This window comes from Lepisosteus oculatus, chromosome 4 (assembly GCF_040954835.1).
Source record: "Lepisosteus oculatus isolate fLepOcu1 chromosome 4, fLepOcu1.hap2, whole genome shotgun sequence".
Classification (NCBI taxonomy): domain Eukaryota; kingdom Metazoa; phylum Chordata; class Actinopteri; order Semionotiformes; family Lepisosteidae; genus Lepisosteus; species Lepisosteus oculatus.
In genome coordinates this window covers 30,824,561-30,844,814 of record NC_090699.1, presented here as the reverse complement: position 1 = coordinate 30,844,814, position 20,254 = coordinate 30,824,561, and the positions used below count along the sequence as shown (strand labels likewise).

The 20,254-nt window shown below is 42.4% G+C and overlaps 1 protein-coding gene across 2 annotated transcripts; it reads right to left on the bottom strand.

Moving 5' to 3' along the window:
- Positions 1-546: 546 nt before the first annotated feature.
- Positions 547-19,760, bottom strand: hkdc1 (hexokinase domain containing 1). Of its 2 annotated transcripts, XM_006630571.3 has the most exons (18): positions 19,444-19,759; positions 15,461-15,623; positions 13,741-13,889; positions 13,524-13,643; positions 12,701-12,796; positions 12,171-12,270; positions 11,554-11,737; positions 10,916-11,071; positions 9,728-9,961; positions 8,794-9,098; positions 7,680-7,828; positions 7,474-7,593; positions 6,683-6,778; positions 6,166-6,265; positions 5,384-5,567; positions 4,527-4,682; positions 3,625-3,858; positions 547-3,149 (listed from the first exon to the last, which is right to left on the bottom strand). In XM_006630571.3, exons 1-18 carry the CDS (start codon positions 19,504-19,506, stop codon positions 3,011-3,013), a joined length of 2,748 nt encoding a protein of 915 aa, XP_006630634.1. In that variant the 5' UTR covers positions 19,507-19,759; the 3' UTR covers positions 547-3,010. The 2 variants fall into 2 exon arrangements, with proteins under 2 accessions (XP_006630634.1, XP_015201970.1); XM_015346484.2 differs by lacking the exons at positions 547-3,149; positions 3,625-3,858 and having other exon boundaries at positions 4,569-4,738; positions 19,444-19,760.
- Between the last annotated feature and the right edge of the window lie 494 nt (positions 19,761-20,254).

Here is a 20,254-nt window from a genome sequence, read left to right as displayed (position 1 = left end):
TTTTACCAATAGGCTCGAAAGCAACTATTGATAGAGACGGAGTGAAAATAAATTTGTTGGTGGTTTTGTTACATTTATACATAAATACAATCAGTTTACTTGAGAGATGACATTTTGTAACAAAATCCTTTGTATGGAATATTTACTAGAAAATTATTTTCTCAAGCTATAAAGGCTTAAACTGAATATACAGTAATTGTCTTTATTTCAAATATTCTTACTCCACTTTTATTGTTAGCCTTAAACTATTACATGGATAATGAAATATGCTTGATTTTTTAAAACATTAAGTTAAAAATACTGACCCTTATCAGTGAGAAGCTAACAGGACACTGAACCAGCTAGCAATAAGGCATTCTGGATTCACTGAATTTCTTACTAATGTGAAAATTATTTTTTTAGGATTAAAACACAAAAAACACTAAATCAAAAACATCAGACTGGAGATCATCATAAAAAAATAAAGTGTATTTTGATTCTATTTGAAATATTTATAGCAATTCTTACTATAAAAAGTAATGAACTTTGAAATATTTTGGGAATAACTAGATTTCTTGAGAGTGGCATTTGGAAGCAGAAATTCACACATCGTGCAATCTGTAACTCATGAATTTTTTTTATTGTTTTAAAGGTATGCTAATCAAGGCACAATTGCGTTTGTCAGCAACTCTTTGTTCACCATTGGTGAGCTGTCCCAAATCACACCACATTGACAGAGCACCCAGCTGTGGATTTAGGAAATTATAAATGAACCTTTCACAGGAGGCAGACTGGAGCCATTTAAAGATTTTCCAGTCCTTTGATCCTGGTAGCTCAAGGCACTTTGGAGGTCATAGCACCATTTTGAATTTGAAATGAAGGTCATTAAGTCAGTTACTAGTTGAGTTATGGAGCCTTTAACGTGACAGAGGCCTGGATTAACTCCACACTGTGCCGTTTACCAATGCCAACAGTGCCCACCAGCAGGTACTGCATTTGGAATTGGTGGTTATATGGTATGATAAAGTTTTAATCTAGCCCGGGAGACTCTTACTATGCAAAGAACTTGTAGTTTTAACAAATTTCTTTAGATTGCATCTGTTCTGCTTTATAAACTTGTTTTCTTTTTACATTTTTTTAAATCAAAGAATCTTCCCATTATCTCCTCTACTCCGGGCAAAAAAGTAATGGTAAATCAAGAATGTAACCTGCTATTTTTTAATGCAATGCATATCCTGTACCTCATTACACAACCACAAATTAATGCTAAAAAGATTAAAAATACAGTAATTTAAATTTATAAGCACAAGTTTATAATGTAGCATGTGTTCTACCCCAAATTTATAGCCAAGACATGCACTATACAAACAAAGAAAAGGACTGAGTTGTCCAGCAGTCTTGCCTTTGTCTCTGCCTGTAGAGACACCTAAGTATGTGTCCATGTCCACTGTCAGGGCCTGAGCAGCGGTCACCCCCGCATTAAAGTTGGATGGAGAGGGATTATTGTGAGCAACTTTTCCCCGGGCCCATCCACCTGGCAGATTGTAAAGCTGGCAAGCAGATTTAGGAGATATATTTCAATACCTTTCCATTCAGCTTTGTTAAACGTTGTGCCAGATAAATGGTTATTTCATTTCATGTGTTGCAAGGTCCAAGTCTAACATAGATTTTAATCCAAATCTATTAATAGCATTTAACATAACTGTTACTCTGCAGTAAACTGTAAATTTAAAATATATAACCCCATTTTGTTTGCTCTTCCTTGTTTTCTTGTGTGCATGAGCTTCCCTTTTTGAATTGCTCTGTTGGCATTAGATGTGTAAGGTTTGCTTTAAAAATCACAGGCCAATAGAATGTAAACAGAAAATGGTTTTAATAAAACAGCATATTTTTAGCTATTTTATTAAATGCTTTTGTTCCCAAGTTTTTATTAATTTTGTAATTTGATTAGTGATAAAATATGTAAAAGATTTTTTCCTTTACAACATATTTACATTTCAGTAAAATCTTACCATACAGACTACACTATACATATTCTTATCATACAGATTGTCTAATTTGTGAGCCAGTTCTTGTCTCATTATCCAAGGAATTACGTAGGTAGCAGAATATGTAAATTGAGTTAACAGCTATAAACCTGCAACTCTATGCAAGGCAATGTTACTGGACACAAGTACAGTATGAACCATACCCACATCTAAAATTGGAGCACTACTGTCTATGTAATTACATTACCTTATTCTTTTTCTTAATCACCTGTGTTGTGCATAATCCAAAAATAAAGCTTTAGAAGATTATTATGCCATCATCAATCTGAATATATTTTCCAACTCATTTTCACTGTGGGGTGACACACAGGGTCATTAATGCTGCCTTCTGAGAGTTCTGGAGTCCTGGGATTAAATCTAATGGGGAATCTTCTGTCGGGCGTTTGCAAGTTCTCCCTCAGTTTGCCTGGGTTTTCTACAGGCACCCCAGTTTCCTCCCATCTCCAGGGACATGCTGGCTAGATCTGGTTGGCTATTCTAAATGGTCTATTTCTCCGAGGCCCTACCACCGACTGGCGTCCCAATGGCTGGCGAGAGTGGTCAAGAGCTCCTGTTCTCGCCTCATGCCCTGTGTTTCTGGTGTGAGCTCTGGGTTGTGGCAGCCTTTACTAGAAAACGAGACTTTCTCATAATGAAGGAGCGGACTTCCACAGGACGGTTTTTTGAATTTGACAAAACATCGTTCTGCGGATTCTGGAGAATTGGAGTGTTATGCTTGTAGGTTGATTCACAAATCACAGGAAGATCCCCTTTCCTATTTCTGGGCATTATCGGCAGCATGTCTGCTCAACAGTGGTGAATCCCATTTACCAGCCCTCAGTACGGCATACTGTTTCCTAATGCGAAAACCCTCATTCGGTAGCTTTGCTGCGTGATCCTTCATGAACTCCTCCGCTGTCTTTGAAAGGCTGCAGGTTTGCGGCCCTGTTGGCGAAATCTCAGGCTGCGGAGAACCATGAGGGCCGTGCGAGTCCCGCCAAGCGCTACGCCTGCGTGTGGAGGCCCCGAGCCACCGCCGTGATGAGGGCGGCACCCTTCCCACTCCCGTCTTCGGAGAGGACGAAGGTGACGCTGCACCGCGGCGCGAGCTCCTGCACCGTCTCCCTCAGGCTGGTGGAGAAGCTGGGGACAGAGGACAGAGGCTGCAGGAGGTGCTGTTTCTGGGGAGGTCTGAGCAGATATCACACCCACCCACACACCTGTTTCACCTTCCATGTCCAAGACAGTGATAATCTTCAGTCAAATTTCCAAAAGCTTCCTTAATGGTTGCTGCTCGTTATGAAACCTGCTTCTTATAATGTTTCCCCAAGTGAATTCACACGCCACACCAGTTCCTGGCTGCCATGCACAGGTACACACATGGTACAGCTCATGTCCGACACACACGGAGGAAATTGTTATAACCAGAGCAATGACAGGTGGCCTTTCCCCAGACATGATCAGAGAAGTGTTGCTCTGGTGTTAATCTGGCTCTAACACTAGAACACACACAAGACTAGACCTCTTCCACACACGGCTCCAATCTTTCTAGCATTCAACGCACGGACAAAACCTTGCTAACGGGTACAGGCAAGGACACCCTCTGTCCGATACTGACTGTGGATGCAGCTTGTAGAGAGTCCCGTCAACCCCCACGGTGATGTCCAGGTTGTCCAGCCCCCGGTTCTCACGGATCTTGTCCACGACAGCGGCCATCCCGGCCCCACAGATCTGCGCCGCTCGGCGAGACACCGTGCCGCACACCTCCTTCACGACGATACTATCGTCGCACGTGCTGTCCAGGCCCAGCTGCTGCAGGATGGCTCGGACCTGGAGGAGGGCCAGGCGGTCACTAGGAGATAGACAGAATCAATACTAGAGAGCTGCTCCAAACACTCGTCTCCCACTTGCCCTGACAAACATTCCCAAGCTACCAGCTTTCTCTTTGAGAAACCATCTTTAAAGGCAAAAAATCAAATTTATTATTATAGTTTTACTATACAAACACCTCACGTGATTACAAAGAAGCTCACAGGAAAAATTGCTTAGAACATGAAGAGTTTTTTTCCATTTATAGGGAAAATTTGTCTAAGTAGAACTGTATTTTTATCACTAAACTTGTAGGTCCTGTAGTCTTGGCATTCTAATTTTCAGTCTTTATCTTCAATGGATTCAATTTAACAAACAAGTCCTTATTAGTCCCGTATGACGTTTGTTAAAACATTTTCTCTAACAAGATCAAATGTACCACATTTTACTTGGGCTTTGAGACCCTTCCTGTGTTAATGGTTCATCCCACACACCAACGTCTGGAGGGCCTACATGTAACCAGTGTAAAATTCCCGAGGGTAAAAAAGATTTTTTTTGATCATTTTGTTAAAAAAAACCTCAGAAAATACGCCCTGAAATTCATCCATCCAGCTAGATTTTAAACCAAAACCCTGTAACAGAAACAGCAAAAAACAAGCACACAGAAACAGATTGGTGAGCAGACATGGAGCGGCAGGCGTCCTACTGTACCTCTCAATCTGAGAGAGGAACTTGGTCTCAAATATCCCCCTGGTCTTGAGGCGCTCGGTGATGCGGCCTCGGAACAGCAGGCCTCGCCTCGTCAGGTCGATGAGGATCTGCCGCACGACCTCCCCCAGGTACATGCCACTGGTCATCTTCTCAAACCTGCAAGCGCACAGCACGCGTCACGCCGAGATGTCTCAGCGCCAAACACCAGCGAGCTGTTAAGAGATCGGCAGAGCTGGGGGTAGGCGGTCTCCTTCTATATGGACAGTTTCTATAGTAAAGATGCATTCATCAGGTGCAAATACTAAATCTTTTTTTTTTAATCTGTTCTGGTTGTCAACTTCAACAACAGCCTCAGTTTAGAGCTGTTTTCAGAAGCTCTTCCTGAAACTATAGCACCTTCTTGTGGCCACTGAGGGAATATGATGTATTCTGCTTTCAGCCTGGGGAGGCATCTCTCCTGAATACCATGTAGATGAATAAACTGTACCTGTTCATTAAAAAGTCTTAAACCGACAGAATTGTTATTGTTTTCTTAATGAATCAAGGCCACCCGTTGTCTTTTACAGAATGTAAAAGAATGTAATGAGCAAGTCTATATAGAAAAATATGATACTTCTGAAGGCAACACCTTCAGGCTTTGTCAAAATGCTGTCTTTTTCTATGGCCTTGGTCTACAATTGCTTGGGTCTTTCAAAACCATCTAAAACCACTTCACAGGCAAGACCTTTCACTGCCGTCACTCCGAGTAACTCTACCACAGTTGGTTCGGTTTGGGGGTTCAGAAACACGTAAGGCACTATACAGTATTATTTGTCCTTTACAAACAGTTCTAAAATAATAACTAAGAGGTTCCTTACTTTTGCTTGCCTACATTCAGAGACCCTTCATCCACTTCTCTGTCAAACTTTGTTCTTATGTCTTCGATGCAGCCATTTTCTCCAAATCCGCCCCATTCAGTATTCACACACATCCGGCCCTCATCTCCGTCCACCATCTCGATGTTCTTCATTTCCTCCATGTAACACACGTTGCTCCCCGTCCCTGAAGCGGGACAGGGGCAAGTTACAACTTTCATCTTTGCGATCTTCACGATCTCAGTCTCGTTCAGAGGCTGGAATCACCATCCACAGAAAGACTGAGGCCGATATTAATTCTTCTTCGGGAATATGGTATCTCTACGGCCTTGTACAGCCAGATAGCTATCTCATCTAGTGAATTATATTGGTGACTGCTACTTTCATTACATGCCCTGAATGCAAAAATGTGTAAAAATAGTAGCAGTAAATCAGTAGACTTAATTGTATGATATGTGAAACTGGTGAGAAGCACAGAGGACACTCTGACCTAAGCAGATGTTGGATAAGTGAGCTGAGAGCAGTGTTGCTGCAGCAGAGAGCTCCTGAGTACACTCCAATGTAGAACAGACAGGGCAACAAATTCTGCATCGTGCCGAAACTCTAGTGACAGAGACTGGTTTTGCAGAACGCTTGGAGCAAGACATCGGGCATTCTGAGTTGAGACATCACTGCTGGCTTTGGCCACGTTATGTACATACTGTACACTCACAATCCCTGGCTTGGTTGAAACATCCTCACTATCTGTAACCCCAACCATATTCTGCAGCTTTAGATCCCCATACCTGCAATGAGTCCGATTTCACAATTTGGATCTTCGTAAGCACACGTCATCATCGTTCCCACAGTGTCGTTCACAACCGCGACGATGTCCAAATCGAATTCCTGGGGACAGAGAAGTTTTGGTTAGACACTGAAAAACTGCTCCTCTTGCATTCATCAGAGCCACATTCCACTGGGAGGACTTCAAAGCAAGTTAGCATCGATAGGATGTGCCTCCAGCTGACCACACTGTGGGCCCAGGACAGCACCCAGCTGGCTGAGCTCTGCTACAGCTCTGCTACAGGGCGAACGACCTGACGCGTCCCTAGGTCCGGTCAGCAGTATTTGCATTACATGGTCAACCTGTGGTCCGAGTGATCTTTTTTAATGGCCAACGTAGAGTCTGCACATTTTGTACATCCTAATTAGCTGAAAGATTAGATTACCATGTTGATCTTGAACATTTAACATTTAAACATTTGAACAAACATTTAAATACATTGTGCATTAAGTAATACACACTGTACATAACAAACTTACATTTCTTCTTTTAACGGCTTCTCTTAACATGTCTACTACATCATTTCCTTCACAGTATGTGGCTTTGAACCCTTTAGTCCAGCTGACAAGTGTTCCCTGTGTAAAGAGGACGCATAATTCAGACTTTTTATTTGTTAAAGGAATAAAACAACACCTTCTTACACTTGACCATCTGTATAATTTTAGGTGAATGGGGTATCTGAAATACCTGAAATACACAGTAACTACATTTCAAATAGGAATAGAATTAATTGACATGTACACAGAAAAAGAAATGAATGATGAAACTACACTGTCTAATGACACATTATGTCCTTGGGTACATTTAAGTTATAGACAACCGTGACATCCATTGATAAAAACCTGTTGAAGATGTTATACTATGAGTCCTGGTGGGTGTTTCTGCTGGTTTTAGGTTTCTTTAAAGTAGCTATATGTCAAGAGCTGGAAGCTGCTGCTAAATTGGTCCAGTTAAACCAATGAACCAGCTGGTATATAGTAAATAGTAAATAGTAAATAGTAAATAGTAAATAGTATTAAGTATGAGTGGAATATAAACCCACAGACACACCAGCCTTCCAGGACCAGGACTGGATTCCCCTTTCCTATGCTTCTGTTTTTAAAAGGCAAACAATCTGTCCCTTTTGAGTAATTTGACAAGAATATTAAATTCAACTTTGAAACTGGATTTTCATATTATCTAAAAATAAAGGGCCGACCAACAGCAATTGAAACTCATTTCCTAACACACAACACACATTTGAAAAGCACAATGAAAGAGCATCTTATACCTTGTCAATTCCAGCCTGTCTGCAGGGAAAAGAGAAGGTAAATCCCAAAGGTAGCCGACTGTTTTTCATCCCCATGTAGTCAAGGAAATCCGAAATACATTGTACAATGTGATCAAAGAGCTGTAAGAGAGACAGGTGGCAGTTGTACAGATGTCAGAGCTGTGGAACGCAGCTCGTGGCACACAGGAGAAATGAATGTGTCTTACCTCTTCTCCAGTTCCTTGCATAATTTCCAAAGGGATGGCATAGATCTTGTTGTACATTCGGACTGATCTACGCAACCCACTGCGGATTTTGACCACAAGTACCCGGAAATTGGTCCCTCCAAGGTCCAGTGCGAGAAACTTCCCCCTTTCTGGCATCAAACATATTTAAAGATTGAAAAAAATGAGGAACAGTTCTGTAAAATGACTTGCACTAACACTGAACCATAAATAAAGACTGGGAGTGCTGCGCTTATGCGGATTTTGTAATTTGCCACCCGGAAGGCCACAGTATACCTGACATCGTTAAAGCAAGAGGTTGCTATCTTTAAAAGAGATAAAGAGAACAAAGCCAATTAAATCATGTCTTTCAATCTTTGAAAGAGAGCAAAGCCAAGGAATGTAACCTTAACTCACTGATGAATTATGATCATTAATAATTGCTTACACTATAGTGCTATAGTGCTTTCTGGACACTCCAATCAAAGCGTTTTACAGGTAATGGGGACTCCCCTACACCAATGTGTATCTCCACCTGGATGATGCGACAGCAGCCATACTGCGCCAGAACAATCACCACACACCAGCTATCAGTGGGGAGGAGAACAGTGTGATAAAGCCAATTCAAAGATGGGGACTATTAGGAGGTCATGATTGGTAAGGGTCAATGGGAATTTTAGCCAGGACGCTGGGGTAACACCCCTACTCTTGCCCTGGGATTTTGAATGACCACAGACAGTCAGGACTTCGGTTTTATGTCTCATCTGAAGGATGGTGCCTTTTACAGTATAGTGTCTCCATCACTATACTGGGCTATTAGGACCCACACAGACTGCAGGGTGAGCGCCCCCTGCTGGCCCCACCAACACCTCTTCCAGCAGCAATCTTAGTCTTCCATCCAGGTACTGACCAGGCTCACACCTGCTGAGCTTCAGTGGGCTGCCAATTGTGCGTTGCAGGGTGATATGACTGCTGGCTACACTTGAATTATGGTTACATTAATTGATGAAGGAAAACATTTTATGACGCAAATCTTCAAATCAGCGTTAAAGACAAAAATCAGACCCACTTCACAGATGAAAGTACTGTTCACTGTGGTGGGAGGAGGACTTCATACCTGTCCCATTGGGCGTCCTGTACACGTACGTGGGCAGCATCTTGACCGAGGCGGTGTGGTGCGTGTCCCTCCTCAGGCCGCGCTCCAGCTCCACCCTCATCTTGTCCCTGACGTCCCGCAGCTGCTGGCGGGACAGCCTGAGGGGGGCCAGGGTCTCCGCGATCTGCCGGTGCTGGGACACCAGTCTTTGCGCTACCGCCGTCACCATGGCGGCGCCCTTGCCGCTGCCGCACTCCGAGAGCAGGAAGCGCACGTGGCAGTCGGGCACCAGCCGGCGTGCCACCTTGTGCAGCCGCTTGGCGTATCTAAAGCACGGGCACATCGGGCTCAGTTACTGCGCGCTGGGCGCTAGGACGCTAACAGGTACAAGCAGTGAGATAAACAGCCAAGATGAAGGGCTGCTTGGACTTTCAGAAGTGAAGATTCAAAGCACTTCGAGCTTGATGGAACTCAACTGAACTGAATTTGCTATTACCTTTCCTTTTTTTAACAATCTCCAGTTTTGAATTTCCAATCAACCAGACTCTCCAACCTTCCTCAGGTAGAAAACCACATAATACTTTCTTCTGAAATGTGTTTGGCTGGTGCCATCCTTCGTTTTTCACCCTTTGTGTCCCACAGTGCCCACAGGACAGTTCATTTCAACTGGAGGTTTGACACAGTTCATGTCATAGCTTGCGGTCATGTGATAATCCACGGGTGGCCTAGTCAAAGAGGACTTCCTTTATCACCTTTCTATTGTACTTTAACTGTGCCCTGTTTGAAGTGCTTGAAAGAGAATCTTTGAAACGTTTCTTTGAACTTAAAACATCTATTGGCTCCCAGATTATAAAAGATGGTACTTTGCACAGACGTTCGAAAAAAGCATCGTTGACATTTGCCACCACCCCTCCCCCCAGAACTGCAAAATTTGCCCCATTACAGAGTCACCTACTGGGGGTGGGTCCGGTAGACGGTTCCGTCCACTCCCACGGTGGTCCTCAGGACCTTGAGCCGTTTGTTCTCCCGAATGCGCGTGAGTATGGCCGCCAGGGCCGCGGCGCAGAGGTTGGCGGACCTGAAGGAGACAATGGTGCAGACGTGCTGGACAGCGATGCAGTCTTGCTCTGAGGGATCCAGGCCCAGAGAAGTAAGGATCTCTTTTGTGTTGCTCAAACCCTCCTTGTACCTGAAACATGAAAATCACTGTTATCCACAACCTGACTGGGCATCTCCTAGTAAAACACACAGAAAAGGAAATCACTCCAGATGTCACAAAATCTCTTAGAGCAGGCAGTGCAAAGTACAGGGCACAGCGACATCTCGTTTAAAAGTTTGATGCATCGGAGGCCGATGAATTTCTGTGAGGTTTCTCACAGCCAATCATATTGACACATTTAACACAGCTGTAAAACCTCGCTGTCAGTTGTAAAACAACTTCTGTCTCTAAGACATCACTATAAATTACAGTGTAGGACAAGCTATTTTTGAAAGGCCAGGCACTATGAAATATTTTATAAGCAAAAGGGCAGAACTGCGATGTGGCAGGCAGCAGAGCGTTCTCAAAGATCATGGATCCTGGGTTCGATTCTGGACTTGAACTCCAGGTTCACATACAGTAGGTTTTCTCCAGGTGCTCTGGTTTCTCCCCACCTCCCAAAGACATGCAGGCTGGGTTAATGAGTATCTCTGTGTACTTGTGTGTCCCTGATGGATTGGTATATTGTCCACGATGTTGCCCTGCCTTGCACTCTGTATTTTTCAGAAATGGACTCCTGGGGATAGTTCCCCAGTAAGGGTTTGCTGACAATGCATGGATCAGAGGATGTGTACAATTACTAATATATAACATGCAGTGGTTCAAATAACTGCTTGCATATCAATTATACAAATCCAGTAGTCTATATGATGTTCAATTAATATTAACTAAATTATTTCCATTTACTTGTCCATAATGTTTTCAGCACACAATTTGAAGTTGCAGTTGACATTCATTCACATCTTAACAGAAACGTTCATCACTATATCCATATCTTGAATGCGAACGGTTGCTGATGATACTCCTTGTCATCCTCCCACAAAACCTGATCTGATCATGAACACCTCGGAATGGTACTGCAGAGCCTCGCAACAGAAGTCTTACTTCTCAATGGCACAGACGTATTTGGTCTCGAATTTGCCTTTGGTTCGCAGAGCATCGGATGCCTGGCTGTTGAATAGCAAGCCTTTCTTAGTCATCTTCAGGAGGATGAGTCTCACCAGCTCGCCCATGTACAAGCCACTGATCATTTTCTCGAACCTGGGGACGCAGTACAAAGAGTGGGATTAGAAACAGATCAGAGATTCTGATTTGGACAGGTGTTGGCACCTTCCAAATGATCTTTTTCTTCAAGCAATGAGGCAAATCTTGTCTATTTTGCCACAATGGGATTGTGGCCCTCTTCAAATAAAACAATTTGATGCTATTGTTTTTTGGCACGTGCCTAACTCTCTTTATGCACTACGAAATCATTAAAGCTTGGACACAGTACTTGTCATGTCCGTATAGAACATTTTGTTGTTGTTTTTTTCATTTAGGAAAACATATCAGTGTATGCATTTGCATTCTTGTATGGAAATACATTTATCTTACAGGACGCACATTCCACTGGTTGTGAACATTAATGCCTCTACAGAAACTGTTATCAGCTACTTGTATTATGTTCAAGTGTCAGCAGACCTTGTGTCTGTGGTGTTACACAGTAGCTACTCTGACAGCATGAGCAGTGATGGGATGCTTACAGTTGCTGCCCGGGGTTGATGGACGCTGCGTCAATCTCTCTGTCGAAATCCGTGATGAAGTCATCAAGTGAGCCGTCATCCCCAAAAGCTCCCCATTCCGTGTTGATGCACATCCGGCCCTCGTCCCCTTCCACCAGGTCAATGTGCCTCATCTCCTCCATGTAGCACGCATTGGTGCCAGTGCCTGCGGGCGATCAGAGCCCAGCATGGCGTAAGGCATAAGGCCGTGACGCAAGAGTCTGGCTCACACAGCTGGGCAGATACACTATCGTCTGTACTGTACTAACAACAATACATAATAATGCTTGGTTTTGATTTCATTGAAAAAATTATTAAATTAATTTCTGAAAAAATGGAAAGTGAATTTCAAATGTGAAACAAAGTGGGGGAAGTCCTTTCTCTAGTATTCCGTAAGTAAAAAATATCTAGAGCACCAAAAAAAAAAACAGAATAGAAAACTAAAAAACAATCTCCTGGTCTTCAACTAAATGTTATCCCAGCAACTGCAATATTGGCAGGAGGGACTCGTCTCAGTTGTTGACCCAACATCACACACTAACACAATGTAACAAATACAATAAATAATACTGGAGACTACAGCTTCAGTGTAAGCTCACCCACAATGACTCCGACTTCACAGTTTTGGTCATCGTATCCACAGGTCATCATGGTTCCCACAGTGTCGTTAACTAGGGCCAAGACATCCACATCTACTCCCTGAAAAGGAGACACTTGAAGGTGCAAGAAAGGACAAAGTATTCCTGGGCACTAGAGGGCAGTGAAGTCTACCAACTCTGTTCCTTTTAAGTTACAAAGACTATACGTGTGCAGACAAGGGTCCCTGTGTGTTGTTTTCTTTCCTGACCCACATGAGGATTAAGGTATTTTACATCCCTGACCCACAGAAGGTGAAAAACGTGTTCATCTTATTGGCCCGTCTGATTAATAAAACTATTAAATAATGTGCTGCCGACAGGCAACTGCTTTGGAAAATGGAAATGGAAGGAATGTTTTCAGCCGTGTCACAAACAAATGTCTCTGTGACAAACCAGTACTGAGCCTGACTAACAAAAACCGGTAATGCATACTGCTGGTAAGGCAATATGAACTAACAGATGTCAGGTTCTCTGGAGAGCTCCAAGATTACCCCAAGTCTGTCAATCGCCTCCCGTAGTAACTCCACTACATCTGTGCCTCGAACCCCCCTGGCTTTGAAGTTCTTCGACCATGACAGCAGGACTCCCTACAAGACAGGAAGGCAGAGCAAATTCCATTCCATCTTAAGAAAAGGATTCTTCAAGGATAAATCTTGTTTATTCATGCACATAAACATTTTTGTTCATTTCTCTACAGCAGGTCAATGCATTTATCTTTTTTTTAAAAAAAATATCTATATTTTCTTGTGAGAGGTTCGTTGAAGGTTTTGAGAAGCCACTGAACAAAGTGACAGTGCTGTGAAATGTTATACACACCCATCGATTATTAAGCCTGAAACATGTTATTCTAAATACCTTTAAATGTCAAGAAGTCCCACTCGTGTAAGAGGAGAAGACAGATCATGCCAATAATCTCTTGGGCCTTTGCAATACTTCTTTCCAAATTGGATGATTCTGACTTCAATACATGCAGTTTATAAGCATTATAACAAAACTACTAACTCAACCTTTGGGTACAGCAACTATCGAAAGGCAAAGAAGGTGTTTTAATTCTCAGTGATTTCTGTCAAAGTCCACTTTTACTTTCCTGGAGTTTGAAACCTCCATCTTAGAATGTATGTATTACAGTGGACAGTTAAAGAAAATTACACCCAAGGCTGTCCTGACTGCCAAAGTTACCAGTTACTAGAGTGCCAAAGAGTGAAACTAAGAAAACCAACACCAGCCAGCCACCATGTTCAGCAAGAAAAATCCCAGATATGACTGCCCAGCATCTTCAAAACAGCTCCAGCGTGTTTCACCCACTCCAGTTACCTCATCCAGTTTCGACTGTCTGCAGGGGAAGGAGAATGTGATCCCCAGCGGCTGTTTCCTCTGATTGATGTGTTTCCTCTGCATGAAGTCCTTCAAGCTCTCAGCAACATGGTCAAAGAGCTGCAGAAGAGGCAGGTTACAGGTTTCGCACTGATTCGATGTGGGGTTAGTGGGACACTGGTGCCAATGTGTTGTGCTGAAGGGTTCTGCTGCTTACATCTGTGCCCTTGCCACTGCGGATCTCCTCTGGAGTGGGGTAGGTGATGCTGTCCATCTCCACAGTCCTCTTCCCGGCATCAGACACCTTCACCTGCAGCACCTTGAACTTCGAACCTCCCACGTCCAGCGCCAGGAACTCACCCTTCTCTGAAACACAATTGGACTTTGCCTGACAGGCGGCCTCAGAACACACCAACTATTCATGTATTGAAGAAGTCACCCAGAGGCAACCAGTCCTCAAGGATCCCAGGGTTTCGACACTGAAGTGGGACATGTTAATATTGCACATATCCGGCATTGCAATATTACTACTTAACCACATTGTGGAAGGTGCTGCTGGGAGCTGTTAATTTAACCTTCACCAACAGCTATGCTAAGATGCAATATACAGTAGCTGATTGGCTTTAGCAGTTCCTGCGATGATAGGACCACCAGCCATAAACATACAGTACCACAAACAGGATAAAGCAGATCAATTTCTGCTGCACATCAAAGGACAGGACTTAGAGCAGGACAAAGCAGTTCTACCTAGGCTACATTCTGTATCAAAGGACAGTACAAATATCCATAACGGACCATAAAACTGTGCAACAAAACTTCTTTCTGAGCCCATACTGTATAGAAGAGTTGGAATCCCCTTTCAGGGCCTGTTCCTCGGGGCAGACCCAGTGCGTGAGGTCAAGAAAACTGAATCTGCACAAGACTGTGTCCTGCTCCCCGATTAAGAATTTCTCACAACAATACTATCCAACGAAACGGCGCATTTTCTTAACTGTCAGAAATGAAAGTTTTTCATGATATCAGAGCTCTCTTATAGAGCGCTATAAAGTGTACAGGGGAGTCTGAGTTTTGCTGTGATAGAGTTTACACCCATAAACTGCTCATAAAAATGTACCCAAATATTATTGTCATTGCTTTGTTATAATCAAAACAAAATGACAATGTCTCTACATTAACAACAACTACATTAACAACACTACATTGATCAAATAGTTTTTTCTTATTCATTAATGGCTTTATGATCGCATCATTTATCATCTTGTACTTGTACAGTACAGTATTTTCTTAAAAATCAACACAATGTTGGGAAGAGACCAGATACAGTAACTGCTAGTTCTTGCTAGGCTGCAGGTTATCGTTGAAGATCGTTTTCTGTGCTAATTCAATAATATTCAACTTTTCCAGCACAAAAATACTACATATATCAGAGCTGACCTTCTCATTTATGTATAAAAATCAATCCCGCATTCTTCACGCCTGTGATCCTGCCGGTTGATTCGAAAAAGAGGCCAACAGTCTCAAGGGCTGTTGAGAGTTAATCAACTTGTTTCCAACACATATTTGTTCAAGAGTTATGCGTGCAGTGCTAATTACCAAGAACAGCTTAATTCTCATTAACTCACATAAATTCATATGACCAGTTTCTTTATACTTGAAGTCTGTATAACTGAGAACAAGGCAAAGCACACGTTTAATTTCACACCTAAATCGCCGCATAAGTACAATGTCTGATGTTTAAGGAGAAATCAAGGGTGAAGTGGACCCTTTCAATGCCTGACACCATGCTAATCAACCATTTCATGATTCAAAATTCATCATAAACTCCTCCACACACGTCTATACACGGCAGTTCCTAGTCCAGCAAACTGAACCGCCTGCCCTGTCCGCGATTGTTTTCTGGAGAAAGGGGTGGGCGCCCGAAAGCTCTTGCCTCTCACCTGATCCGTCAGGGGTCGAGCGGACGTGAGTGGGCAGCATCTTGACCGCCGCCGTGGCGCAGCTTTCGCTCGACAGCCCCTTCTCCATCTCCGCCCGGAAACGCGCGGCGATGTCGAGGAGCTGGTCGTCCGACAGGCGCATGGCGTACAGAAACCGGTCGACCTGCGGGGGCCGAAGCGGCAGGGCGTCAGTGTGCAACCGCTGGAGCAACTGATACCTGAGCAACCGGTATCTTGACGAGCGACAGACATGATTGACAACTTCAGCATGAATTAATACGCAGGAAGTCAGATTCCATAAGCACAATTCCACAGAAGGAGGCTATTCTACATATCTATAGCCAGCAGCTATATCACTCTGCAACTCGGCAACTGACAACCCACTGAAGCTCAGCAGGTGTGAGCCTCGACAGTACCTGGATGGGAGACCTAGGAAAAACTAAGGTTGCTGCTGGAAGAGGTGTTAGTGGGGCCAGCAGGGGGCACCCACCCTGCATTCTGGGTGGGTCCTGATGACCCAGTTAAGTGATGGGGATACTATGCTGTAAAAAAGGTGCCGTCTTTTGGATGAGATTTAAAACCGAGGTCCTGACTCTCTGTGGTCTTTAAGTCCCAGGGCATTTCTTGAAAAGTGTAGGGGTCCCAGCATTCTGGCCAAATTTCACATTGGCCTCCTAATAATTCCCATCTATGAATTGGCTTCATCACTCTGTTCTCCTCCCCACTGATAGCTGGTGTGTGGCGAGCGCTCTGGCGCACTATGGCTGCCGTCGCATCATCCAGGTGGATGCTGCACATTGGTGGTGGTGGAGGGGAGTCCCCATTACCTGTAAAGCACTGAGTGGAGTGTCCAGAGAAGCACTATATAAGTGTAAGGAATTATTATTATTGTGATAGTATATATTCGTTTAATTGAATCATCTACCACAACAGGAGGTACAAACTCTACATAGGCAGCACTCCAGGTCTGAAATTGAACTCAGGGCCCCACTGCTGCAAGGCAGCAATGTGAACCACCACCATGATGCTCTAAAGATCCAGTTACAATGTTAGTTTGTTTCGGTACCTTGCCGAGTCTTCAAATAAAAGGAGTTCTATTAACTAGGGTGTTACTATGAAGGGTTTTGTATCAAAGAAAAAATAGGAAAATGTAGTTAATCCATTTGCTATAATTTCATGCACTAGTTCCTCACCCCAAAAGCAGCTTTACAGTCTTCCATGAGGCTTAAATTCAACTCGAAGGAGAGTTACAAGACAAGAATGTGAACTATGGCTTTCTTTTGAAATTAGGCTTTAGAGGAATTAAGACTCCTTTGCTGGAGTTGACCTCAAATTCCTTTTGTGCACAGCAGAATCCGATGAGCTGTTACATACTGAACTCTGCTTTCTTTAGTAGTTATCTGGGCCTGTGTGTGCACACAAAAAGCCTAAGCCATCTGCTTTGAAGGTAAAATTGGATTTACATATTACAGTGACAATTACTGTACATTCAGCAGTAACTGGCAACTTATTTCAACCTATGTAATTTCATATAAAGCCCAGCAAGCATCCACAGTACTAAAATTCACAAGTCAGGCAAAACCAACTTTAATTGGTTCATTAATTTATTTCAGTTAATTAATCTCGAATCCTAGCTAACATTCAATTGTATTACAGTGAATAGATATTGAAGCGTTCATAAAAATATACCCCAAAATTAACTTATTAGTTAATTAACTAAAATTAACTAAGGAAGTAGTTTTAGGGATCCTATTATGGATATTCAACAAAATCCATTTCTTGGAATACTAGAAATCAAGTGTGCAGATGATTAGGTGAAACGTAGTCTGGTAACAATTAAGTCAATGTACATCACCAGCATAGAGATACATGAGGAACTGAATTTGTGTGAAAAGAAACTATATTCTTTTTTTTTTTAAAGGAAGCGTGTCCTACTGCAGACCCAGGAGGTGACGCAGTCAAACAACAGGAGATGGAGGTGTGCTTTGAAGAGTCACGTCCGTTAGACTGAGCTGTGAAGAGTCCTGGCTGTGGCAGTGCCACCAGCCTCACTGCTTCACTGCCAGCGCGTGAGCACAGAGGCCACCGAGAGCTGCTCGTGAACCTTTTTTCACAGCTAGAACAGAAAAATTTGAATTTTCACAACTGGCCTGGGAACTCAGTGGGCTGTAGTCTTATACTGCGTGGAAGTGAAATAAATCACTGTTGTTACTTCCAAGGTGCACATTTTAAAATAATAGCAGCTTTATTCCTGCTACGGTTCTACACTTCCAGACATGCATAATTCAAAGCAGTGGAGCCCAATGTTTACTCCATTGTACTTTTTGGACAATCAGTCTGTATAAACCTATGCACATTTTGCACATGTTTTATTGTTTTTACAGTGACTATGATCAGCACATTTTGCACACACCTATGTATTTATTTTTATTTATCTTGTTTGTCTTTTGTTTTATAACTATTCTGATGTCTGTTTTGCTTGTCTTGGGCTGGACTGCTATAACATCAATTTCCCTACGGGATTAATAAAGTATTATCTATCTATCAACCCTGGTCCTTGGGAGCAACAGTATCTTCTGTGTGTTGACACAGGCTCACCTTTTCCCATTCGACACCCCTGATTTAAAGACACAATAACATGCAATCTTATGGTGGCACAGCACTGGGCTCAGAAGTGCAAGGTGCACAGGCGACTCATTAACCACTGCTTTAATAAAATTACACAGTTAATCATTCCCCACAGTTTCAAAGGAGATAATAGTAACAGCTGTGGCAGTTCAAGGTTCTGTAGCTGGGCAATGTCACTGATTCAATCTTGAAGAGAAAGAGGTGATCCTGATAACCCACAGACACACTGATACTTTGTTCCTCTGATTTTAAATGCTTTAAGGAACTGATTTCCTGTAATCCTTTATTTGAATGGTTTCAGTTGATCCTTTTTCTATGATATAACTGTACTGTATAAATACATCTTCCAATTGCCGTATTTTCCTTGTTTTTTATGTTTATGTATAGAGTAAAGATAAAACATTTCTAAAAATCCTAATTAATAATTTAATAGAGTAAACTTCAAAGATACTCCTTTCAGGACTTCCTGAATTTTGTTTGCAGAAGATAAAATGCCTCATATTAAGACTAAGTACAATTCCATATTAAATCTGACATTTGATGATCATGAAGCACTTTTTCTAATAGTTTTTCAAGTGGGAACTATGTTATGTTTTTTCTATTTTGTATTTAAGTTAATCTATTGCTAAATTTTCAACTCTCCACTATTTACAAATAGTAAATCGATAAAGAAAATCCTCAAATATCTGAAGATCATGCAATCGTATTCTGGCTGTAAGATGTTTTGTGTTTAAAATTAAAATTAGTCAGGTGTTCTTTTCTTCTATAATTTATCAGGGTAAATATTCCACGTTTTTTGATGGACATGAAAGATTTTCTGTACATTTACAAATAGCAATAAATATTTTTGGAAAACTACTTCAAAGCTAAAATTATTCATGATGAAGCACAAAAAATCCATTATGAATAGAGCAAATTACTCCATCTAAAACCATTAAAACTCAGATCAAACAGCTTGGCTTCAGACAGGGTTTGGATTGTATGAGTTCATATGCCTGCAGTCCCTGTATGTTTTAGTGTTTAGTTGCTTTGGTCTCCACATCTATCATCCTGCCACCCACAGATACTTCTAGGTCCTTCTCATACATCAACAACTGTTTCCTGGGAAATTCTGCCATCCTTGGGTTTTGATAATAGTGCCATCTATTCTTCCTTAACTACAGAATATCAATTACATTAACATGCATTTAATTCTCACAAGACTAATTCTCAGTAAATGAACAGTTTCTGTGTTATAAAGCTGTATAGGCTCCACCTGCACAATGATCTGAAACTGAGAGACAATCTCAATCCAACTAGCAGTGGGTCACTGAAAGCAAGCTCAGCGAGATGTCAAAGAAAATTTAAAAACTCACCTTTGCGATTTGGTCTTCCTTCAGTTTTGAAAAATAAAATGAGAGCAAATGCACAGCGAACATCTTGAGTCCTGGACAATTTCCTCAAGTACGTCTTCCCAGCAGTGCTCCTAAATTCCCGCTATTTCATGTGCTATTCCCGTGTTTACTATGGTCACCTTTGTTGTTGTTTTTTTAATTAGGACCAATTTTCCTCTTTGGGAAGATCACTCCTCCTGTGCCCAGATGAAGTCTTCATGCCTTGAAAAATGTTTCTTTCAGGGAGCCCAGTCTCCAGTCTAAGCTAGAGCCCACCCTCATCTGGTTCAATAATTAATAGCTCAGCCTCTCACTGACTGCTTCATTCTAGCATTTCTCCTAGCAATCCACTGGCTTCCTTCCAAGGCAAAAGGACTGCCTTTCTGGCTGTGCCTGCTTCACAAAGACCAACTCCTGCAGAGGTGCCCCTGCCTTGGGGAGGGGGTCTGAAGATAATGGTAGAAGCACACAATGCAGACATGTGGAGTCTCAGAACACAAATCCAGTCTAACCTAAACCAAAACAGCCTAAGCACTGACTTACTCATAAAGTTCCATGGCACCATAGTATTTTCAATTTTCTGTATTTTACCATAACCTAATTCTGCCATTCAAGGCTTTAAGATAATAAGGACAGTATTTGAAGCTGGTAGCTGAAGGCATCCATACTGTATGTTAAAGACAGGAATGGACCCATGCACTCAAGCAGTATCAATATTAATGTGCAATTCCAGTACAGCTTATCCCTTCTTGATGCAGTTAGCAGAAAGACGGAACTAAGCAATTATAGCCAT